Source organism: Corythoichthys intestinalis, chromosome 7 (assembly GCF_030265065.1).
Source record: "Corythoichthys intestinalis isolate RoL2023-P3 chromosome 7, ASM3026506v1, whole genome shotgun sequence".
Taxonomy (NCBI): Eukaryota; Metazoa; Chordata; class Actinopteri; order Syngnathiformes; family Syngnathidae; genus Corythoichthys; species Corythoichthys intestinalis.
The window spans coordinates 38,775,359-38,794,710 of record NC_080401.1 but is presented as its reverse complement, the minus strand read 5'-3'; the positions used below and the strand labels follow the sequence as shown (position 1 = coordinate 38,794,710).

The following is a 19,352-nucleotide window of genomic DNA, read 5'->3' as shown; positions in this document are numbered from 1 at the left end:
GTAATTCGATTAGAAAAAAGCTTCGAATCAAACTTTGCTGCTTCGAGGATTCGTTTACTCAGAGTGGCGTTGTAATCGTTTGTTTTGAAAGTGTTTGCGTTTACGTTTATTCATTTGGATGTATACACTGCCCTCTGGTGGTAACATTGAATATGACATAAGCCATCTAACGGCTGAATAAAACTGCTCCCCTGTTCAGGAATGTTTTTGTGTGAGCTAATATGTTTGTTTATGCATTGGTTATTTAGTTAATAAGTGTATTTGGCAGTTTTTTGTGGGAATATGTGTTTGAACGATTTGTTAAGAGCTTTACTAAAAAAAAAAAAAGAGTTGACATTTTATAACATTTAAGCTAGCTGATTTTTTCCATGCAAGTTAGCTAATTGTCCTCATGTATTTATTTTTTAAGTGTATTTAGCAGTTTTTTGTGAGAATATGTGTTTGAACGATTTGTTAAGAGCTTTGTAAAAAAAAAAAAAAAAAAAGTTGGCATATCATAGCATTTAAGCTAGCTGACTTTTTCTATGCAAGTTAGCTAATTGTCCTCATGTATTTATTCTTTTTATACTGTTTGAAGCTAAGCTCAGGTATTTGAAATGAATTTTAAATGCCTTTATTGCTCTTTTGAAATGAAAGTGGAATTCTGCATCATTTAAAGAAAGACTCAGGAATTTTATTTTGTATTCACATTCAGTGCATTTTTGAAAGTGTAATCTTAGCAAGCCAAAATAAATATTATTGCCAGCATAAACACTTGTTTCTCTCGCTTTCCATCTCCTAAAATTTATTCTGCGAGGCATTAAATGTTTGCAATCTGATAACTCGATTATTCAAAGCAAAAAAACAATAGATTAATCGATTACTTTAATTATCGATAGCTGCAGCCGTACTTCAAATATAGTAATCCATTTTACTGTTTGCTTGTCTCTATAAGGCAGTGGAGTTTTCTGAACCTCTTCTATTTCTCCATCTTCCTGTTTAATTGTGGGGGGAAGGGTAAAGCATCTTGGATGAGTTAAGTTTAATGAATGAATGACCAAACGTATCTTCCCCCTTTCCTGTGGTCTCTTTAGGCAGAGGGTGATGTCGCTGCTCTGAACCGTCGCATCCAGCTGGTGGAGGAGGAGTTGGACCGGGCCCAAGAGAGGCTCGCTACAGCGCTGCAAAAACTGGAAGAGGCCGAAAAGGCTGCAGACGAGAGCGAGAGGTTAGCCACTTTCTCTCTACGACACATGCAATTTGTATGTGGCGGTTTGATGCTCCCTTCACGTTTCTTAATACCCAAGAATCAGTGCAAACCACTGAATAAACTCGCCAAAGATAGCACAACATGATGTACAGTTTGGGCGTTCATACCATGATGTCATACTCCCTTTTGGAATACAATTATTGGAAAGGTTTTGCAGTAGTTCAGTAAATTTGTTAAAATAAAGGCATAACTTTTGTACTCTGAAGTTTTTGTTTTTCTCAAACAGTGGGTGGCCAACCTGGGTGAATGTTGGAAGGGAATGTTAGTTCCATACTAAGGGTTCCTATGCACCTACCTTGTGCACACATATCACAGAGGGAGAGACAACTTGAACAAATGTATGTACAAAAGTATGAAAAAACACAGTGAAAAACTAAGTTACTGAGGCAAAGCAAAGTCTCATGAAAGCTAAGACCAGAAAATTTCAAGAATCGTATGTTGATCTTAGAGGAGTTAAAAAAAATCGATTATTACATGCATTGAGATTCGACACGTGACTATTCGATTACGATTCATAAAGGTTCAAAAACGATGATTTTTCCCTCATAACTTTATGAGAGCCACTCGTAGCGGAATGAAATTCAAGACACGTCTGACGCCCGGTCACACGCACAACGTTATGATTGATGCTCCCGGTAACTGGGAGAGAGATTTACTCCTTTTTAAAAGACTGGAAAATAAATTTGTGTATGAGACAGGCAGGAACTGAAGTGCGCAAGCTATTTTTTTTAGAGCGAGAGGGGAAGAGAGATAGTTCGTTGATCCTTGTCTTTCAATTGAAAAATGTCCTGAGTTTGTTGTTAAAACCTGTGTGCGCCTGTAAGTGGTGAGTACACGAACCCTCTTGTACTGTTTGGGCTTTATTGTTGTTGGTTTTAAGATGTTAATTGTTAGCGCCGAGCGCTAAGCTAATTAGCTAATTTGCTAACGTGTATTTCATATGCGGGATGTGTAAAACCATGATTAAGTACAGCGGTAACACTATAAACATGCGAAATAGTACAGAAATCTGTTGTTGCAAGTGCTGCCTGGGAGCTGACAGGCATGTGTGCGCGTGGGCGGGCAGGAGAGAAGAAAGTGCGCGCGCTGTAATGAGTGTGTGTGTGGCGATGTTGGAGGCTGTCGGACTTTTTAATGTGCTCGGCAATAAATGCCACATGTTAAAAGTGATCAAGAGCCGTTGTGATTTCTACCTGTCACTCCCAAGAGTTACACAAGGGAGGTAACACTGTGAAAACAAAGTATATAGGTTAAAAGAAGTTTTCTTTCTAAAGAAACTTTGTTTGTGTCCAGAAAATGTGGAATTCATTCCACCAGTGTAAATTGTATTGTTGAAAGAAAAAAGTACTCCCTTTAAAATGGTTAATGTTTTTGCACTTTCTTGTAAAAAAAAAAAAAAAAAAAAAAAAAAATTTAAAAACGCTTAAGGGCGGCTTTTTGTTGTATGGGCATGCTTCCATCGTTCCTGTTGAATCATAAGGATATTTAAAAAAAATAATGGACATAAATTTGTTTAGCTACTTTATTAATCAATAATGTACGATGCATCGTTAATCGTGATAATCGCGATAACCGTGATCATGGTCAATACCGTGATCATCGTTGAAAAATCGAATCGTAGCACCCTGAATCGTAATCGAATCGAGTTGTGGGGTGCCTAAGATTGCACGCCCCTAGTAGACCTTGGCTTCACTGTGACTGTGGTGGAAGGCGAGGAAGGATCAGTATGTCTAAAAGTAATGGTAGCAGACAGCATAAATAAAATATGGTGCCACTTACAGACATTACCGTATTTTTCAAATGAAAATGTTGCTCCGAATATAAGTCGAACGAGTAAAAAAAAAAAAAAAGCCTATTTACAGCAACAACAACCGAAAGATGTCACTTACATATACAACAAAAGACCCATTCAAAAGAATTGAATGGGAAATTAATAAACCCCTTTCAGACCTATATCTTGGTAAATTCCTGTGTAAACTGATGCGGGATTTACCCATGCCGTGGCTTTCGGACATGGGGAGATGTCCCGGGAATAACCCGGATTGGACACTTTCAGACTTATCCCGGGTTGGCGACTCGATGCTCCCTGTGCGGGGAGGACGGCTGGCGGGATTTTATAACCCGGACATTACGTCATTTTTGGTCACATCAGCAACAAAATAAACCACACATTTCCAAAGATGGACGACGGACTGTCTTTTCCTCGGCTCTACGACCCAGTAGAAATTTAATTTCGTTATGTTTCCAGTTTAATTTAGCTATTTCCAGTTTGCCATGCTGATAATTGCGATGTTTGTTTACCATTTTTCGTCTTACTGCGAAAAAAGAGGAAATGACGATCGATCCGCCATGTTATTTACGTCACCAGCCTTCTCGCTGTGACCTGGGAATTAAACGCCTGCTTTCACACATACAGCGTCCTGGGTAAGTCCCAGACAATATACTAGGACAGGATTTAAACGGAGTTCAGTGTATTTCTGAAAGGGGCTCTAATCTCACTTTATTTTAGTAAGCTACAACATTGACAAGCTACAGCTCAACTGCAGTGGCTTTGTCAGCTTCCATAAACATTCCTAAAAGGCACACAACCTTTAACATACAGTTTTGGATAATAATCAGCTCACTGACGGCCTTGTTAGCTTAGCTTAGCCGTAGTGGCTTTGCCTGGTCTGCATTAGCTCCCGGCTTCCCTTACTGTTATTAGGGGTGTGCCATCTTAGGCACCCCACGATTTGATTCGATTACGATTCAGGATGCTACGATTCGATTCTTGAACGATGATCACGGTTATCACGATTATCGATGCATCATACATTACTAATTAATAAAGTAGACAAACAAATTTTTCTAATGATTCAACAGGAACGATGGAAACATGACCATACAACAAAAAGCTGCCCGTAAGCTGCTTTTTTATTTAGTTTTCCAAGAAAGTGCAAAAACACTAACCATTTTAAAGGGAGTACTTATTTCACTCAACAATACAATAACATTTACACAGGTGAAATGAATTCCACATTTTCTGGAAAAAAGTGTCTTCAGAAATAAGCCTTCTTTTAACCAATATACTTTGTTTTTACGGATTTCTGTACTATTTCGCATGTTTGTAGTGTTACCGCTGTACTTAATCATGGTTTTACACGTTCTGCATATGAAATACACGATAGCGAATTAGCTAATTAGCTTAGCGCTCGGCGCTAACTATTAACACCTCAAAAACAACAATAATAAAGGCTAAACGGTACAAGAGGGTTCGTGTACTAACCTCTTATAGACGCACATGGGGCGTAGCAACACACTCAGGACATTTTTCAATTGACATGACTTGAAAATACAGCTGGAAATCTGAAAGAGGAAGAGCAACGAACTATCTCCCCCTCTCACTCAAAAAAATAACGTGCACATAACTGGACGAGCAGCACGGACTCAACAGCATCGTCCGCTGCACTGGTGGTCCTGGTCGTTCTGCTCGGTCGTCCAGCGCCTGGCATCCCAGGCGTCCTCCCGGTTGTTCTGCTCGGTCGTCCGCCTCCTGCTATCCTGGACGTCCTCCTGGTCGTTGCACTTGGTCGTTCGTCGCCTGTCGTCCTGGACGTCCTCCCGGTCGTCTTGCTCGGACTTCCTGCACCTGGCGTCCTAGTCGTCCATTTGGTTGTCTTCCGTCGGCGGCCCGGCCGTTCATTCCGTTAAATCGAGTTGCGGTTCTTACCAAATTCGCTTCTGCCCGCCAGTGGCCAGTTTTATTGCTTTAAAATGGATTTTCAGCATTGTGCTTTGGACCAAAGTTGCATCAGATCCTAGAGATGTCACTTGTGGGAAAAAAATGTAAAAGACTCATAAATACGTTTTTGGGACACTGAAACAATTAAAAATAGAACATTTATACGTTTTAGGGCGCAAATGAGTTAAAGATTTGTCTGCGAGCCAGATGCAGCCGTCAAAAAAGCCAGATCTGGCTCACGAGCCATAGGTTCCCGACCCATGTCCTAACCGATTAATTGGTTCTCAAAATAGTTGTCGATTAATTTGCTAATCGATTGTAGTTGTCGATTGATCGATTAAATTTTGCACCTCTACTCGCAGACGTCGAAACCATTTGAACTAGGACGGTGGCAGTCCTTCGCTACCAATGCTCCCACTTCAATGGATTGGATGTCTAGCACCGTTATTGGCAGCCAATTAGTTAATGAGGAAAATGCAAAAATGTGCTCCCTTATTATAAAGAGTAGTGCAAAATGAAATGTACCCCGTCACAACAAATTTCTTGTGATCTGTGCCCATGCAAGAACAAATAACTGATTATGGATACTTTTGCCATCAAATATCGTATCAGGATACATCATTTCAGTTTTGGTACTTTTCGCTAATTTAGACAACCCTAATTTAAACATAATGTAGTACGAGAACTCACTCTTAATCACAAGCGAAAATGCCCTTTTGTATCTGGTCGTGAGTATTGTTTACTTGATTGTCAGCCAGTGTTAAATAACATTTTGGATGATGTAAGATTAACGCGTTAACGGGCGGTCATTAATTTTTTTAATTAATCACGTTAAAATATTTGACGCATTTAACGCACATGCCCTGCTCAAACAGATTAAAATGACAGCAGAGTGTCATGTCCGCTTGTTACTTGTGTTTTTTGGTGTTTGTTCGCCCTCTGCTGGCGCTTGGGTGTGACTGATTTTATGGGTTTCAGCACCATGAGCATTGTGTAATTATTGACATCAACAATGGCGAGCTACTAGTTTATTTTTGTTAGAAAATTTGACAAATTTTATTAAAACGAAAACATTAAGAGGGGTTTTAATATAAAATTTCTCTAACTTGTACCAACATTTATCTTTTAAGAAGTACAAGTCTTTCTATCCATGGATCGCTTTAACAGAATGTTAATAATGTTAATGCTATCTTGTTTATTTATTGTTATAATAAACAAATACAGTACTTACGTACAGTATGTTGAATGTCTATATCCGTCTATCTTTCCATTCCAACAATAATTGACAGAAAAATATGGCATATTTTATAGATGGTTTGAATTGTGATTAATTACAATTAATTAATTTTTAAGCTGTGATTAACTCGATTAAAAATTTTAATCATTTGACAGCCCTAAAAATTTTATATTTTAACATTATAAATGTCGCTTCTGAGTATGAGTAGTATGAGTCGCAGGCCCAGCCAATATATGATCATTATTCACCGGAAAACATGGTAAGACCCAATAATGATCATAAGTAACTTTTGTTTTTCTGTAGCAGAACCGTGCCAAATATTGCCAACAAACGTACTGTACTTATAACAATTTGATCGATAATTATACTATTTATAGTCGTAGTACGGAATGTAAAATTGGACTCCTTCTAGGGAAAGTAATGAGAAATAACTGATCTTAATTAATCATCAATCATCTATTGATAATGTCTTCTATTTGTAAACCCCCTTCATGCTTTTTCAACTTGTCCTTCTACAGAGGCATGAAGGTGATCGAAACCCGAGCAATGAAGGATGAGGAGAAGATGGAGATTCAGGAGATGCAGCTGAAGGAGGCCAAACACATTGCGGAGGAGGCTGACCGTAAATACGAAGAGGTCAGAAGTTCAAAGAATGAGTCTGACTCTTCTGCCATTTTATTTTTAAAGTCTTCCACATTGATCAAAATCTCGATTTTTTTTCCTTTAGGTGGCTCGCAAACTGGTGATCCTGGAGTTGGATTTGGAGCGAGCTGAGGAGAGGGCCGAACTCTCAGAATGGTAAAACCCCTAAAACTTTATGCTATACCAAATGAAATTTTAGGACATTTATCTGATTTGTATCAAAATACACCACCCGATGGAGTTGGAATTTAGGAACTACAGTCAAGTGACATAATTATAAAGATATAACAATAGTTTTTAAGACTTAGATGGAAATCATTTACACTTAATTCATTCACTCCCAGCCAATTTCACCGGAGCAACCCCCTTTGCATCCAGCCGTTTTACTGGATTTTGACTGATTTTGCAAGGCCCACAGAAAATTCTGTTCTATTGCTATATAAACATGGAACCCACCAAAAGAAAGATTATTCTCTTCTTTCAGCAGGAAAAAAAGTTAGTTCATATCTTTTTCTATTCTTAGAAATCAGCATTAGAAAATAGCTTAGTTTGAGCAATTTTCCAATTTCTGATGGAAAAAAAACAGAAATTGAGCTTTTTGTAAAAGCATATATTTCAAACAAAGCTATGACTTTAACACAGCTATTTTTTGCTTTTGCGACATCCCAAACATCTGAATGTTTTCCTTCTACAAAATAACATAAACAACAAGACAAATAGAGCTTTTGATCGCAAAGTAACAATTTATTTACACATAACTAAGCTATTGAACTGAGAGATGACGCTGTTGTGGCTGCAGCTGTCTCGCCAGACAGGGTAAACTTTTCCCTCATCACCGCCTGTCTCATCAAGATAGATTTTTTTAGAATCTTTCTTTTGTAGTGACCACTACCTCATAACAGAATTCACCTAGGGAACTTGTGTTGGGCATGTTGTGTTCCGGAGGGGAACTAATTCAGCCGTGCGCGTTTCCGGCTGAGTCACGAGATACTAGAGAGTCACGAGAGACACGAGTGGCCGAATACGGCAACGCAAACTCTACTCAACGAGCAACACAGACTCAACAACATCATCCGCTACACTGATGATCCCGATCGTTCTGCTCGGTCGTCCAACACCTGGCATCCCGGACGTCCTCCCGATTGTTCTGCTCGGTCGTCTTCCACCAGCGCCCCGGCCGTGCAACTCGACCGTTCGTTCCGTTAAATCGGGTTATGCCTCCTCTCCTCACTTCCTTTCATAGTCCAATATGAGTTCTTACCAAATGCGCTACTACCCTCCAGTGGCCAGTTTTATTGCTTTAAAATGGATTTTGAGCGTTGTGCTTTGGAGCGAAGTTGCATCAGAACCTAGAGATGTCTCTTGTGGAAAAAAAAAAAAAACGTAAAAGACGTAAACAATTAAAAATACAACGTATTTATACGTTTTTGGTAGCAAATGAGTTGATGACCCTCACGTATTTTCTTTGGGGATATTTCCACAGTAAAGCAAGTGACTTGGAGGAGGAGCTGAAAAATGTCACCAACAACCTCAAGTCCTTAGAAGCCCAGTCAGAGAAGGTGAAAATTTATTTCCTGCTAGATTCTGTGTTTATGAGACATCAGTTATATGATCACGACATTTAGCTACCATGTTGGGTAATACTCATAATAATGTATGTGTTATTTGTGTTAACAGTACTCAGAAAAGGAGGACAAGTACGAGGAGGAGATTAAAGTTCTTACTGATAAACTGAAGGAGGTGTGTTTCATGTTATAATTGTGCTGGTTTTTATTTTCATATTGCTTTTTTTCATGGGTGTAACACCGAAAGATATCATTATATACATTTCTTTGTTTTCACCAGGCTGAAACCCGTGCAGAGTTTGCAGAGAGAACAGTGGCCAAACTGGAAAAGTCCATTGACGACCTGGAAGGTATTGGTTGATTTCACCTCTTTGTGACAATAATTGTAGTCAACTATTTGTTTATATTTGGACCTAAATCAGGATAGTTTTTTTTAATTTTTTTTTTTCCCGCGTTTGTGGTCTGTTCATAGTCTTTCTTGCAGCGCTAAAGACAAGCAGTCACACATTCATTCCATCCTTCATGTTTTTCTTGCTGACTTTTGTTTTTCCTCCTCTTCTCCTTCCTCCCTCTGTCTCCCGCTCTGCTTTTTTGCTTCGCTCTCCACGACGCCCGCCTGTACTTCCTGACCTCCAGATGAGCTGTATGCTCAGAAGCTGAAGTACAAGGCCATTAGTGAGGAGCTGGACCATGCCCTCAATGACATGACGTCTCTGTAGACGCGCTTGGCTCTTTTTCTTGCTCAAATTCATCCTCTCAACGTGCCTTCTGTCCATCTCATGAAACGCCAATTAAAAGCTTTCTCTTTCCTACGTAGTAGCTTGTTTCCCACATCATTCATGCTCGCATATTCATGTCAAACAGCACCAGTGATGTAACTCAAACTGTTTTACACTCTTGTGCAAGCGAGTTGACAAAGACTATATGTTGCCTAAGGTGAGACTGTGTGAGTGGTTTATTTTTTCCCTTCGACCTAATTTTGTTGGTTTTATGAACACTGAACAGTCACAAGATTACTCTTGCATTTTCTAAATCCATATCCTCAATATTAAAGTGTACTTCTGATTGAAATTGTCAGAGAGCTTATTCTTTGAAACATATTTGGGTTTATGTGGTTGCAGTTTTACTGGAAACATTTTTTGCCAGTGATTCATAAGTTTCACAAATTTCAGTCTGATTCTTTTATATGCTGAAAAACAATAGCAAGCGTTTAGATTTTAAAGAATATTTTGTAGAAAAGTCAAGTTTACAATGATGACCCATCTCATGCTTATCATGCAGTGTTCTTTTTGGCAGCCCTGTTAATTTTTGGCTTAGTCTTAAGTCTCTTGGACGAAAATACTAAGGCTATAAGTCGTCGTCATATTTTAGTCATTATCTGGGTCTTTGCAGAAGACCCAGATAGTGTTATTCTGTTTTTTTTTTTTTTTATTTATTATTGAATGGAACCGTTTGACCGATCGGCATCGTTCGAATATCGAAACAACCGGAATTTTCACCCAACGCAGGGAATTTTTCGAACGGCCCCGAAAAATTTTCCATTCGCCTGTAATCGCCGATTTTTCACCCAATTTTTCACCCAATCGCCGATTTTTCACCCGATTTTTCGGAAAAAATTTTTTTTTTTTTCAAAATGTATTTAGTCGTACAATTTTGACCAAATCAAGTAATTTGGACAGCAAAAATTCCGGGACGGTGAGGGGCATAAAAGTTGTATACAGAATTTGGAAAAAATTTACAGTTCCCTGGAAATTTGCCAAAAACTTTTCCGTTCATTTTTAATGAGATGCATAATTCAGATTTCCCATTCACTTCTAATGGAAATTCCAATGGAATTTACATTGCATTGATGCCATTGACAGCCATGTATGTCGAATCTATTGATGCCAATGTACTTGGATTCCACTGACGCATATGTAAGTCGATGCCATTGACAGCCATGGACGTCCAATTTCCCATTCATTTCCAATGTTATTCGCATTGCATTGACGCACAAGTACACAATTGCAAATGAGGGCTCTGCGCGTCCTTGCCATTGACGTCCATGTACTGTATGTCGATTCTCTTGATGCCAATGTACTTGGATTCCATTTACGCATATGTAAGTCCACGCCATTGACGGCCATGGACATCCAAATTTCCTATTCATTTCCAATGGCATTTACATTGCATTGAAGCCAATTTACGTACTTGGATTCCATTGACGCATATGTAAGTCGATGCCATTGACGGCCGTGGACATCCAAATTTTCCAGAAACAATGTTCTCAAATCAACTGGAAATGAACAGATATCAATAGAACGTGTCCCCCAAATGGACGCATATGTAACTCGATGCCATTGACGCCCAAATTTTTTCCCATTCATTTTCAATGGCAAAGAACAATGTCCCCAAATCAACAGGAAGTGGCCTGATATCGTCCCCCGAAATGTCCCCAAACCAACCTGGGTGGGGTTAAGATCTCTATCTCCACACAGCAAAGACCCAGAGTAATTTCTCTAGAAATTGCAGTTTCTAGTTTAAAAATGTGTTCGTCTTCATCTAGTTTTAGTCAACTGTTACTCAAAATGTTTTCGTCTTTAAAATTCAAACGTTTTAGTCCAAAAATAAATAAAGGCTTCCAACAATTTTGAATGTACATAAACAGACTAGCACATATTATAGCATATACAAGGACAATGCCAACTATGTGATGGTAATACACGCTCCGCTAGAGAAGCAGTAAATTAATTTCAATTAAACCCCCCGAGATGCCACAGAATGTACAGTATGTTTTTTAAAAAAATTATTCGAGCGTTTAATAGGATGCTCGCCACGTTAAAGTTGATGCTAATTCTAACGCGATTGCTATGCTAACGCGACGGGTTACATTTAGTGTGTGATGATCACTCAGCATAGACCCTTTAAAGACTAAAGCAACATTGCATATTCTCTCTTGCCAAGATAAGAAAGCAAATCTTGCCATGTGTTTCCAAACAAGCAGAGATGCAGCGCGGCCTAGCTTGAAACACATCCTCAACTCCGGTGAGGAAGAGGTGCACCACATCTCACATGAGTGACATGACCCAAACACTGCTATGATGCAAGCTGATGTACTCCACGTACAATATGAAAATGTCACGCATTGTGAACATATGACAGGAACTGTCACATCTTTGTTTTTTTCGTCTCGACAGACAAAAACTGGCATTTGTCTCGTTATCTTTTAGTCTAAAAGCTCGACATCGTCAGGTAAAATTGTTCGTCGACAAAATATTTTCATTATCGTAATTGTTGACGAAAACAACACAGGGCTAATTAAATAACCACTGAGACAAATCAATTCAAAATGCTATTTGCAGTCAAGACTGAAGTATGAAATAAAATTTTTAAAAAATGGATTAATACCAGTGTTGTTTTTGGCAACCATTTTAATTTTCGTTGTAGTCTTGGTCTTTTGGACGAAAATACTTATTACTCTTAGTCATATTTTAGTCATTTCAAAATGTGTTCGTCTTCGTCTCATTTTAGTCAACAAAAACTCAGAGAAATTTCATCTAGTTTTAGTCAACAATTCTCAAAATGTTTTTTGTCTCTAAACGTCAAACGTTTTAGTCCATGAATAAATAAAAGAATAAAAGGTTTCCAACAATTTCGAATGAACATGACAGACGAGCACATAACTGTAGTCTAAAAGGACATCACCATTTTCATGATGATAATACACACTCAGCAGGAAAACAGTATACTATTTGCAATTTATTAAACTCACCTGGACGCCATGAACTGCTTGTAAAATGTTTTCCAAGAATTTAAGAAGACAGTCACTGCACTAAATGCTAACGCAATGCTAACGCTACAAGTTAGTTTAGCGTGTGACGATCACTCAGCATCGACCTTTAAAGGCTAAAGCAACATGGCATATCTTGCCAAGATAAGAAAGCAAAGCTTACCAAGCAGCACATGACAATTATGTTTTACTGGTGAGTAAGCCTGTGCCCATTCCAGCACGTCACATGAGTGACACGACCAAACAGTGCTAAATGCATTGTAACTACTCATACAATAAGAAAATATCACATAATGTGAATATTTGACGGCAACTATGACGAATTTTCATCTCGTTCTCGTGTCGTCAGACGACAACTGGCATCCATCTCATTATGTTTTTGTCTCCCAAAACACGTTTTCAGCACGTCATCATAACGTCATCGTCATGAAAAAAATGGTTCGTTGACGAAATATTTTCGTTATTGTCATCGGTGACGAAAACAACACTGATTACTACATTGAATCAAAAAAGAGCATTTTGTAGTGATTTACATTATTTAGACACTTGAGTCTTCATCAAGAAGTCTTTATCATACAGGAGTCTCACAGGATCTTACAAAAGTCTTAAAATTACTAATCTTGATAAAGTCTCTTAAAAAGGCTTTGAAATCTGTCTGGTAGTTGTTACATTCCTTGATTTCAAATTATGATTCATGGCTGGAAATAGTGTATAAAAAATTGACTATCATTCAAGGAATTGCCAATTTTCTTCTTTGCAAAAGTTAGATGTGACCATTTGCCGCAAAAATTTCAATTCTGTAGAGTGCCACGCTCAACATGACTCAAAAGCGCGGATTTAAACCTCTCTCCCTGTTTTTATTTTGCACCGATTGACCACGGAAAACTGGAGATATCATCTTTTATTTTCATAATTGAAATTATTCACTATTCTAATGAGGAACTGCTTTCTCCACTAGAGGACACTCATGCTCTTTGGACAAATAATGCTTCATTTCTGTCATTTATTTCCTCTCACCAGAATTCAATGATATATATTTTTTTTAATTTTGTTAGTTTAATGTGGTTATGTAATGGGTTATTGTCCAGTATCATCATAACAACAGTTCATATAGATAAGTTTATGATGAGAGAGAAAAAATACCATTTTTAAAAAATGTAAGCAGTTACTCACAATGTTACTCATTACTTGTGTATTCTATTAACCAAATACGTTTTTACTTGTACTTCAGTACATTTTTTGACAATTACTTTTATTTTTACTCTAGTAATATTATTTTGAAGTAACGCTACTCTTAATTAAGTAAAATTTTTGGCTACTCTACCCACCTCTGATTACACTATACCTAATGTTGTGGCTGGTCAGTGTTATTTTCATATCCTGACATTCTGCTAGCAAAGGTATCTGTTGTTGTTTGCATGATAAGCACATCTTTGTGGTTGGGATTGTCTGCATGTTGCAAAATTTAACCAAATTAGTGTCTAGGCTGTGGGGAAAAAAGAGTTTGTCATGATAAAAAGCCACACTGCGTGATTATTAAGCACACTTATATACAGTCGCTGACAAAAGTCTTGTTGCTTATCCATTTTGTAGAAACAATTGCTAATAACCTGACTTTAGATTATTCAATTGGTTTCAGAAATGGCTCATATGAAAGCTAAGACCCTCCCAAATGATGTTGAATGTACAAAAATATATTTGTTTCACTAAAAAAAGATTTATCATTTAATGAAGACATAAAGGTCAAATTTTGGCAATGCAAAAGTTTTGTCGCCTACAGAAAGTAGTGTGAAAATTGTACAAAAAATGTACTTTAAATACAAAAATATGTTACATAACATTAGCGAATTAAAATAGTGGTGCTGTGAGATCCAAATTTAATATTTTGTATGACTTCCATGGGCTTGAAGGACTGCATCCATGCGGTTCGGCAAGGATTCATACACTTTATTGATGAAGTCATCAGGAACATCAAAGAAAGCAGTCTTGCATGCCTCCCAGAGTTCATCAACATTCCTTTTTTTTTTTTTTTTTTTTCTTTAAACCTGTCCTGTTCAGCTGTTTGACACAGAGAATGGAAGTCTAAGTGCCCGGATTCTGAACAGTTTTAATGTTTCACATTGAGAGTCTGACATACTCCCATTGTGATCATTCAAAATACCTTTTTATTATGACAAAGCAGCGAACAGGAAGGGATTATGGGGGGACAGAAGAAAAGAAATACAAGAGAAGAAAGAAAAGAAACGCATACACAAACAACAACAAGAAATACATTGAACATCTAAACTAGTTACTAATATGCTGGTGCTATCGTCAGCGAGATGTATTTCCGGTTTACACCATGTGGGGGCCTATTGGCCGGTGAAAGAGGAGAATGGGGGTGGGGGTGTCTATAAGACTATAAGCTAAGTGATTGAAAGGGGTAGAGTGTACACAAATCAGTTCTGTGATCTAGAACCCAGTAATCGTGCGAATCTCTTATGAGTGTAAGCCCGTTGGCGACCAACCCTACGCCGCCGCATCGCCAATCCCGGCACCGGAACCCCCAACCCGAGCATGCCCTACCACATCCAGCAGCACGCAAGCCCCACCGGGCGCGCGACAGCCACGCAGACGGGCGGAGAAATCAACATTCTTGGGTTTCTTCTTCCATGCTCCCTCTTTCATCCTACCCAGACATGCTCAATGATGTTCATGTCTGGTGACTGGGCTGGCCAGTCCTGGAGGATCTTGATCTTCTTTGCCTTGAGAAACTTTGAGGTAGATATTGAAGTATGCGATGGAGCACCATCCTGTTGCAGAATTTCTCCCTTTTTATGGTTAGGAATGTAAGAGGCAGCTAAGATTTGTTGATATTTCAGACTATTTATGTTGCCTTCCACCCTGCAGATCTCTCGAACACCGCCATACTGGATGTAACCTCAGACCATGATTTTGCCACCACCAAACTTCACTGTTTTCTGAGTGAATTTCAGATCCATGCGGGCTCCAGTAGGTCTCCTGCAATAATTGCGGCGACCGTGGTGTAATTCAATGGTAAATGGTGTTATACTTATACAATGGAAGATTCATCTGAAAAATCCACTTTTTGACACTTTTCCAGCCTCCATCCTTTTGACAGGGTGTGGGCCTTGGCAAATGCCACACGTTTTTTTTTTAATTGTCTGCAGCCCAGTCACCAGACATGAACATCATTGAGCATGTCTGGGGTAGGATGAAAGATGGAACATGGAAGACGAAACCCAAGAATGTTGATGAACTCTGGCAGGCATGCAAGACTGCTTTCTTTGATGTTCCTCATGACTTCATCAATAAATTGTATGAATCCTTGCCGAACCGCATGGATGCAGTCCTTCAAGCCCATGGAAGTCATACAAAATATTAAATTTGGATCTCACAGCAGCACTATTTTAATTCGCTAATTTTATGTAACATATTTTTGTATTTGAAGTACATTTTTTGTTCAATTTTCACACTACTTTCTGTAGGCGACAAAACTTTTGTCTTGCCAAAATTTGACCTTTATGTCGGTATTAAATGATAAATCTTTTTTCAGTGAAACAAATATATTTTTGTACATTCAACATCATTTGGGAGGGTTTTAGCTTTCATATGAGCCATTTCTGAAACTAATTGAATAATTAAAAGTCTGTTTATTAGCAATTGTTTCAACAAAATGGATAAGTGACAAGACTTTTGTCAGGGACTGTATTTATAATCATTTCGCAATAGGCTTCATTATCTCGCTTTTCTTTGTCTCTGCAGAAAAGTTGTCACATGCCAAGGAGGAGAATCTGGACATGCATCAGGTCCTGGATCAGACCCTGCAGGAACTAAACAGCTTATAAACACACACACGAGGATGAGATGTAACATTCCATAAATGTTCACCTCTATTCCAAAGCATTCCTTGAGTAAGGGGGGATTAACTCAATATCCCTTGATGTTCTTTTTGTTGTTTTTCTAAGATGGAATTTTGTTTTGAAGGAGGGAAGTTTAACAAAGTTCTTTTAAACTGCACAGATTGCCTCCCTACATTTTATTTCGACCACTTTAAATAGAAACCTTTCAAATTGACATTCTGTTATGCTTTCCAGCCACTTCTCACACTTGTGGCAACCACAGACTAAAGTTGAGTCTTATTTTTTTCCGCTCCTTTGAATCGCAGCAAGTCTTAAGCGCCACACGGTGGTGAAATGCAGCTAGTGAACGCAATCTGTTGTGTGATATTTGTCAGCCACATAAGTACAACACTCACTTGTTTGTCATAATGAGTATGAGTTTGTTGGGGTTTTTTATGTCCTGGTACAATCCGATTAATTTAAAAGTATTACAAGTACTTCCTAAAAGTAAATTTTCTTGCTTTGTCCAGCTTTTTAAATCATTCAATGCCATGGACCGTGATGGACTTCCCATTCAAATGGCCTTGCATGAGTTAAAAAATACACTTACGCTAAATTGCAATAATCAAGTATGATCACAAATCCTTATTGTATATAGTAGAATAATGTTAGGTATAGTACTGCATTTTTTTTTATCACTTCTTAACGCCAGGGAAACTTTGAAGACCAAAGAAAATTCACAGCACGCACAATAAATTGTCAACACCATTTTTTAAAATATCTCATGCCTGGCCATTTAACAATTATGATCAAGAATATTTCTGAAGTACTTTATTTACCAAATGCCCTCCGTGTCACTTAATAAATGTTTTACAGAAATGATGACTCATTTTATTTTTGGGGGGGTGCCACGCAATGATTTGTCTTCTTCCTGAAGACACATCCTGAATGGACAAGAGACCGTGTTAATGTTACTTACAATTTCGAAGTAGAAAATTTCCTGATATTTAACAGAGCTCACCTGTAGTAAGTCTGCATTTCCCACCACTGGGCCTGCAAAGGATTATTGCGCAGCCAGCACAGGGCACCACCGTCTGTGCGTGGCTGTAGATGGTGGTGATTTTATAGCACCCTGCCATTTATAAAGGGAGTTATAGGAATATGTCTTTTTTAGTTAGAGAATCAGTGATACAATGGTGTCTTACCCATGCATTTGACATCCATGAAATAGCTATTAGGAGACTGCACCAGGCGCTTTTTCTTGTGTCTGGCCTTCTCTTCCTCATAGGTTGGGTACATTAGGTCACGAATTCTTCTTTTCTAAAACACACAATACTCAAACTTAAGTAAAATAGGGCACATTAAGGAAAATATCTATGCCATTGTTTTAATTAACCAAAGGGAATCAAGACAGGAATGTGCCCACAAACTGCCACAGACACACCTAGTTTCATAACCAACACAAAATGATTGATCATTGAGTGGTAATAAGACTGATTTACTATCAAGGACAATAAATGAACTTTGACTTTGGCCAAGCATCATTGCTGATAATTTACTGATGATAAGCTGTGTGACAGTCTGTATCATCTCATGAATAAACTTACTGTACATACAAAAGATTTTTCTTTTTAAAATAATTTCTTTGCTTTTAAATAAGTGAGTAAAAACTTTACTTACAGTCATTTTGCCTCTAATCCCACAATTCCCCCCCTCCTCTGACACGAAAATTATGAGCTAATTAGGAGCCAAAAATTATAAGGGGACGTCAGCGTTTTAATGTGCTTCTCTAGCAAGAGTTTGCTGTTGGTTCGGTTAAGATATAAGTACTGGAGCTAGTGGAGCAGGAGGGGTTGGCTCACCACAGAACAGCCGGTTTAACCAGTCAATGAACATCCTTACCTGACAGTACCTTCATTCCTTATTTTATAAGACAAAAAATGTAATCTGATTCTGCAGTGATTTAAATGTTGAATAATTCTGCAAAATGGGTTTGGTCATTGTAAATATATCATTTTAATTTTCATCCTGACAAAATAGCAATTATTTTCTTGGGGGGGACAACCTTTTTCTCTTTGTACAGTTTTCCCCCTCTAAAAAGGATTTTTCTTTTTTTTTTTTCCTTTTTTATTTATTTTTGCAACATCACCTTTTTAACGTGTGTAACTTTAAATTACGTTGTATGTAGGGGTTCATATTAGGGGTGTGACAAAATATCGAAATGGTGATATATCGTGATACTTCGTATCCCAAAAGGTTATCGGTATGCTCCTGCCAAGAATCGATATATGGTTTTAAAAAGGTGTCAATGTAAAAAGAAAAAAAAAATTATGGAACCAACAACCAAATCTTACAATATAATAGTGTCTAGAGCATTTGCAGCCAGTCTTTCCGATTTTGGGGCATTTACAGGTCACTTTTTGTTCATTTTAGGGCATTTAAAGGTCACGTCCTGTTGAGTTTGAGTCACTGCCTGTTCATTTGGGGGAGATTCTTGGGTCACTTCCTGTTCTGTAACCCCAAATCAACAGGAGTTGACCCATAAATGCCCTCAAATCAATCAGAAGTGACCCATACACGCCCAAAATTCAACAGACAGTGACTTAAAACCAACACCAAATGACCTGAAATGCCCCCAAATTACACTCAATGCTTGCATTGAATGAACAAATGTTTATTCGCTGCCACCCTCCCAGTTCAACTGGAATGGACGTCTACTACTGATAAACGTACAGAAGAAGGATGAAAATACAGTTGTCAAAAGTTTACATACACTTGTGAAGAACATAATGTCATGGCTCTTTTGAGTTTCCAGTTATTTCTACAACTCTGATTTTTCTCTGATAGAGTGATTGGAACAGATACTTCTTTGTCACAAAAAACATTCATGAAGTTTGGTTCTTTTATGACTTTATTATGGGTGAACAGAAAAAAAGTGATCAAATCTGCTGGGTCAAAAATATACATACAGCAGCGCTAACTGATTTGATAACATGTCCCATGGCCATTTTCACTTCAATTAGGCGCTTTTGGTAGCCATCCACAAGCTTCTGGTTGAATCTTTGACCACTCCTCTTGACAGAATTGGTGCAGTTCAGTTAAATTTGATGGCTTTCTGACATGAACTTGTTTCTTCAGCAAGTCAGAGAACTAGGGCAAGAGTTTGCTGTGGACGGTGATGTCGGTAAGTGAACGACAGCTGCTAACACTGAACGTTTACATTCGCGATCACCGGCCAATTCGAGTCTGTAACCGCTGCTTGTAGCCTATTCAGCTGCGGTATGACAAGACATGCAACTCTCGTTGAGCTGAGGAGAGAGAAGGTGA

General features: G+C 38.3%; 2 protein-coding genes across 5 annotated transcripts in view; one reads left to right on the top strand and one right to left on the bottom strand.

Annotated features, from left to right (window-relative positions):
* The window catches only part of tpm4a (tropomyosin 4a), a 53,626-nt gene extending 36,722 nt beyond the window's left edge, over nucleotides 1-16,904 (top strand). For 2 of the 4 annotated variants that reach the window (XM_057840911.1, XM_057840912.1), the window contains 7 exons: nucleotides 1,074-1,207; nucleotides 6,726-6,843; nucleotides 6,935-7,005; nucleotides 8,333-8,408; nucleotides 8,527-8,589; nucleotides 8,695-8,764; nucleotides 15,949-16,904. In XM_057840911.1, the coding sequence (XP_057696894.1) occupies nucleotides 1,074-1,207; nucleotides 6,726-6,843; nucleotides 6,935-7,005; nucleotides 8,333-8,408; nucleotides 8,527-8,589; nucleotides 8,695-8,764; nucleotides 15,949-16,031 (615 nt within the window). In that variant the 3' untranslated portion in view covers nucleotides 16,032-16,904. Of the gene's footprint in view, nucleotides 1-1,073; nucleotides 1,208-6,725; nucleotides 6,844-6,934; nucleotides 7,006-8,332; nucleotides 8,409-8,526; nucleotides 8,590-8,694; nucleotides 8,765-9,050; nucleotides 13,848-15,948 lie in introns of those variants that run through there. The other 2 variants (XM_057840913.1, XM_057840910.1) reach the window with 2 other exon arrangements.
* On the bottom strand, nucleotides 15,840-17,844 carry LOC130918819 (40S ribosomal protein S27-like). The gene is made up of 4 exons (XM_057840914.1): nucleotides 17,706-17,844; nucleotides 17,231-17,345; nucleotides 17,047-17,157; nucleotides 15,840-16,969 (listed from the first exon to the last, which is right to left on the bottom strand). Exons 1-4 carry the CDS (start codon nucleotides 17,709-17,711, stop codon nucleotides 16,917-16,919), a joined length of 285 nt encoding a protein of 94 aa, XP_057696897.1. The 5' UTR covers nucleotides 17,712-17,844; the 3' UTR covers nucleotides 15,840-16,916.
* Between the last annotated feature and the right edge of the window lie 1,508 nt (nucleotides 17,845-19,352).

Bases quoted from the DNA above. Each gene is read 5' to 3' on its own strand.
- LOC130918819 (XM_057840914.1), bottom strand. The intron at 17,158-17,230 runs GTAAGACACCAT...TATAAATGGCAG, and splicing joins CATGGATGTCAAATGCATGG to GGTGCTATAAAATCACCACC. The intron at 16,970-17,046 runs GTGAGCTCTGTT...TTGTCCATTCAG, and splicing joins GAAATGCAGACTTACTACAG to GATGTGTCTTCAGGAAGAAG.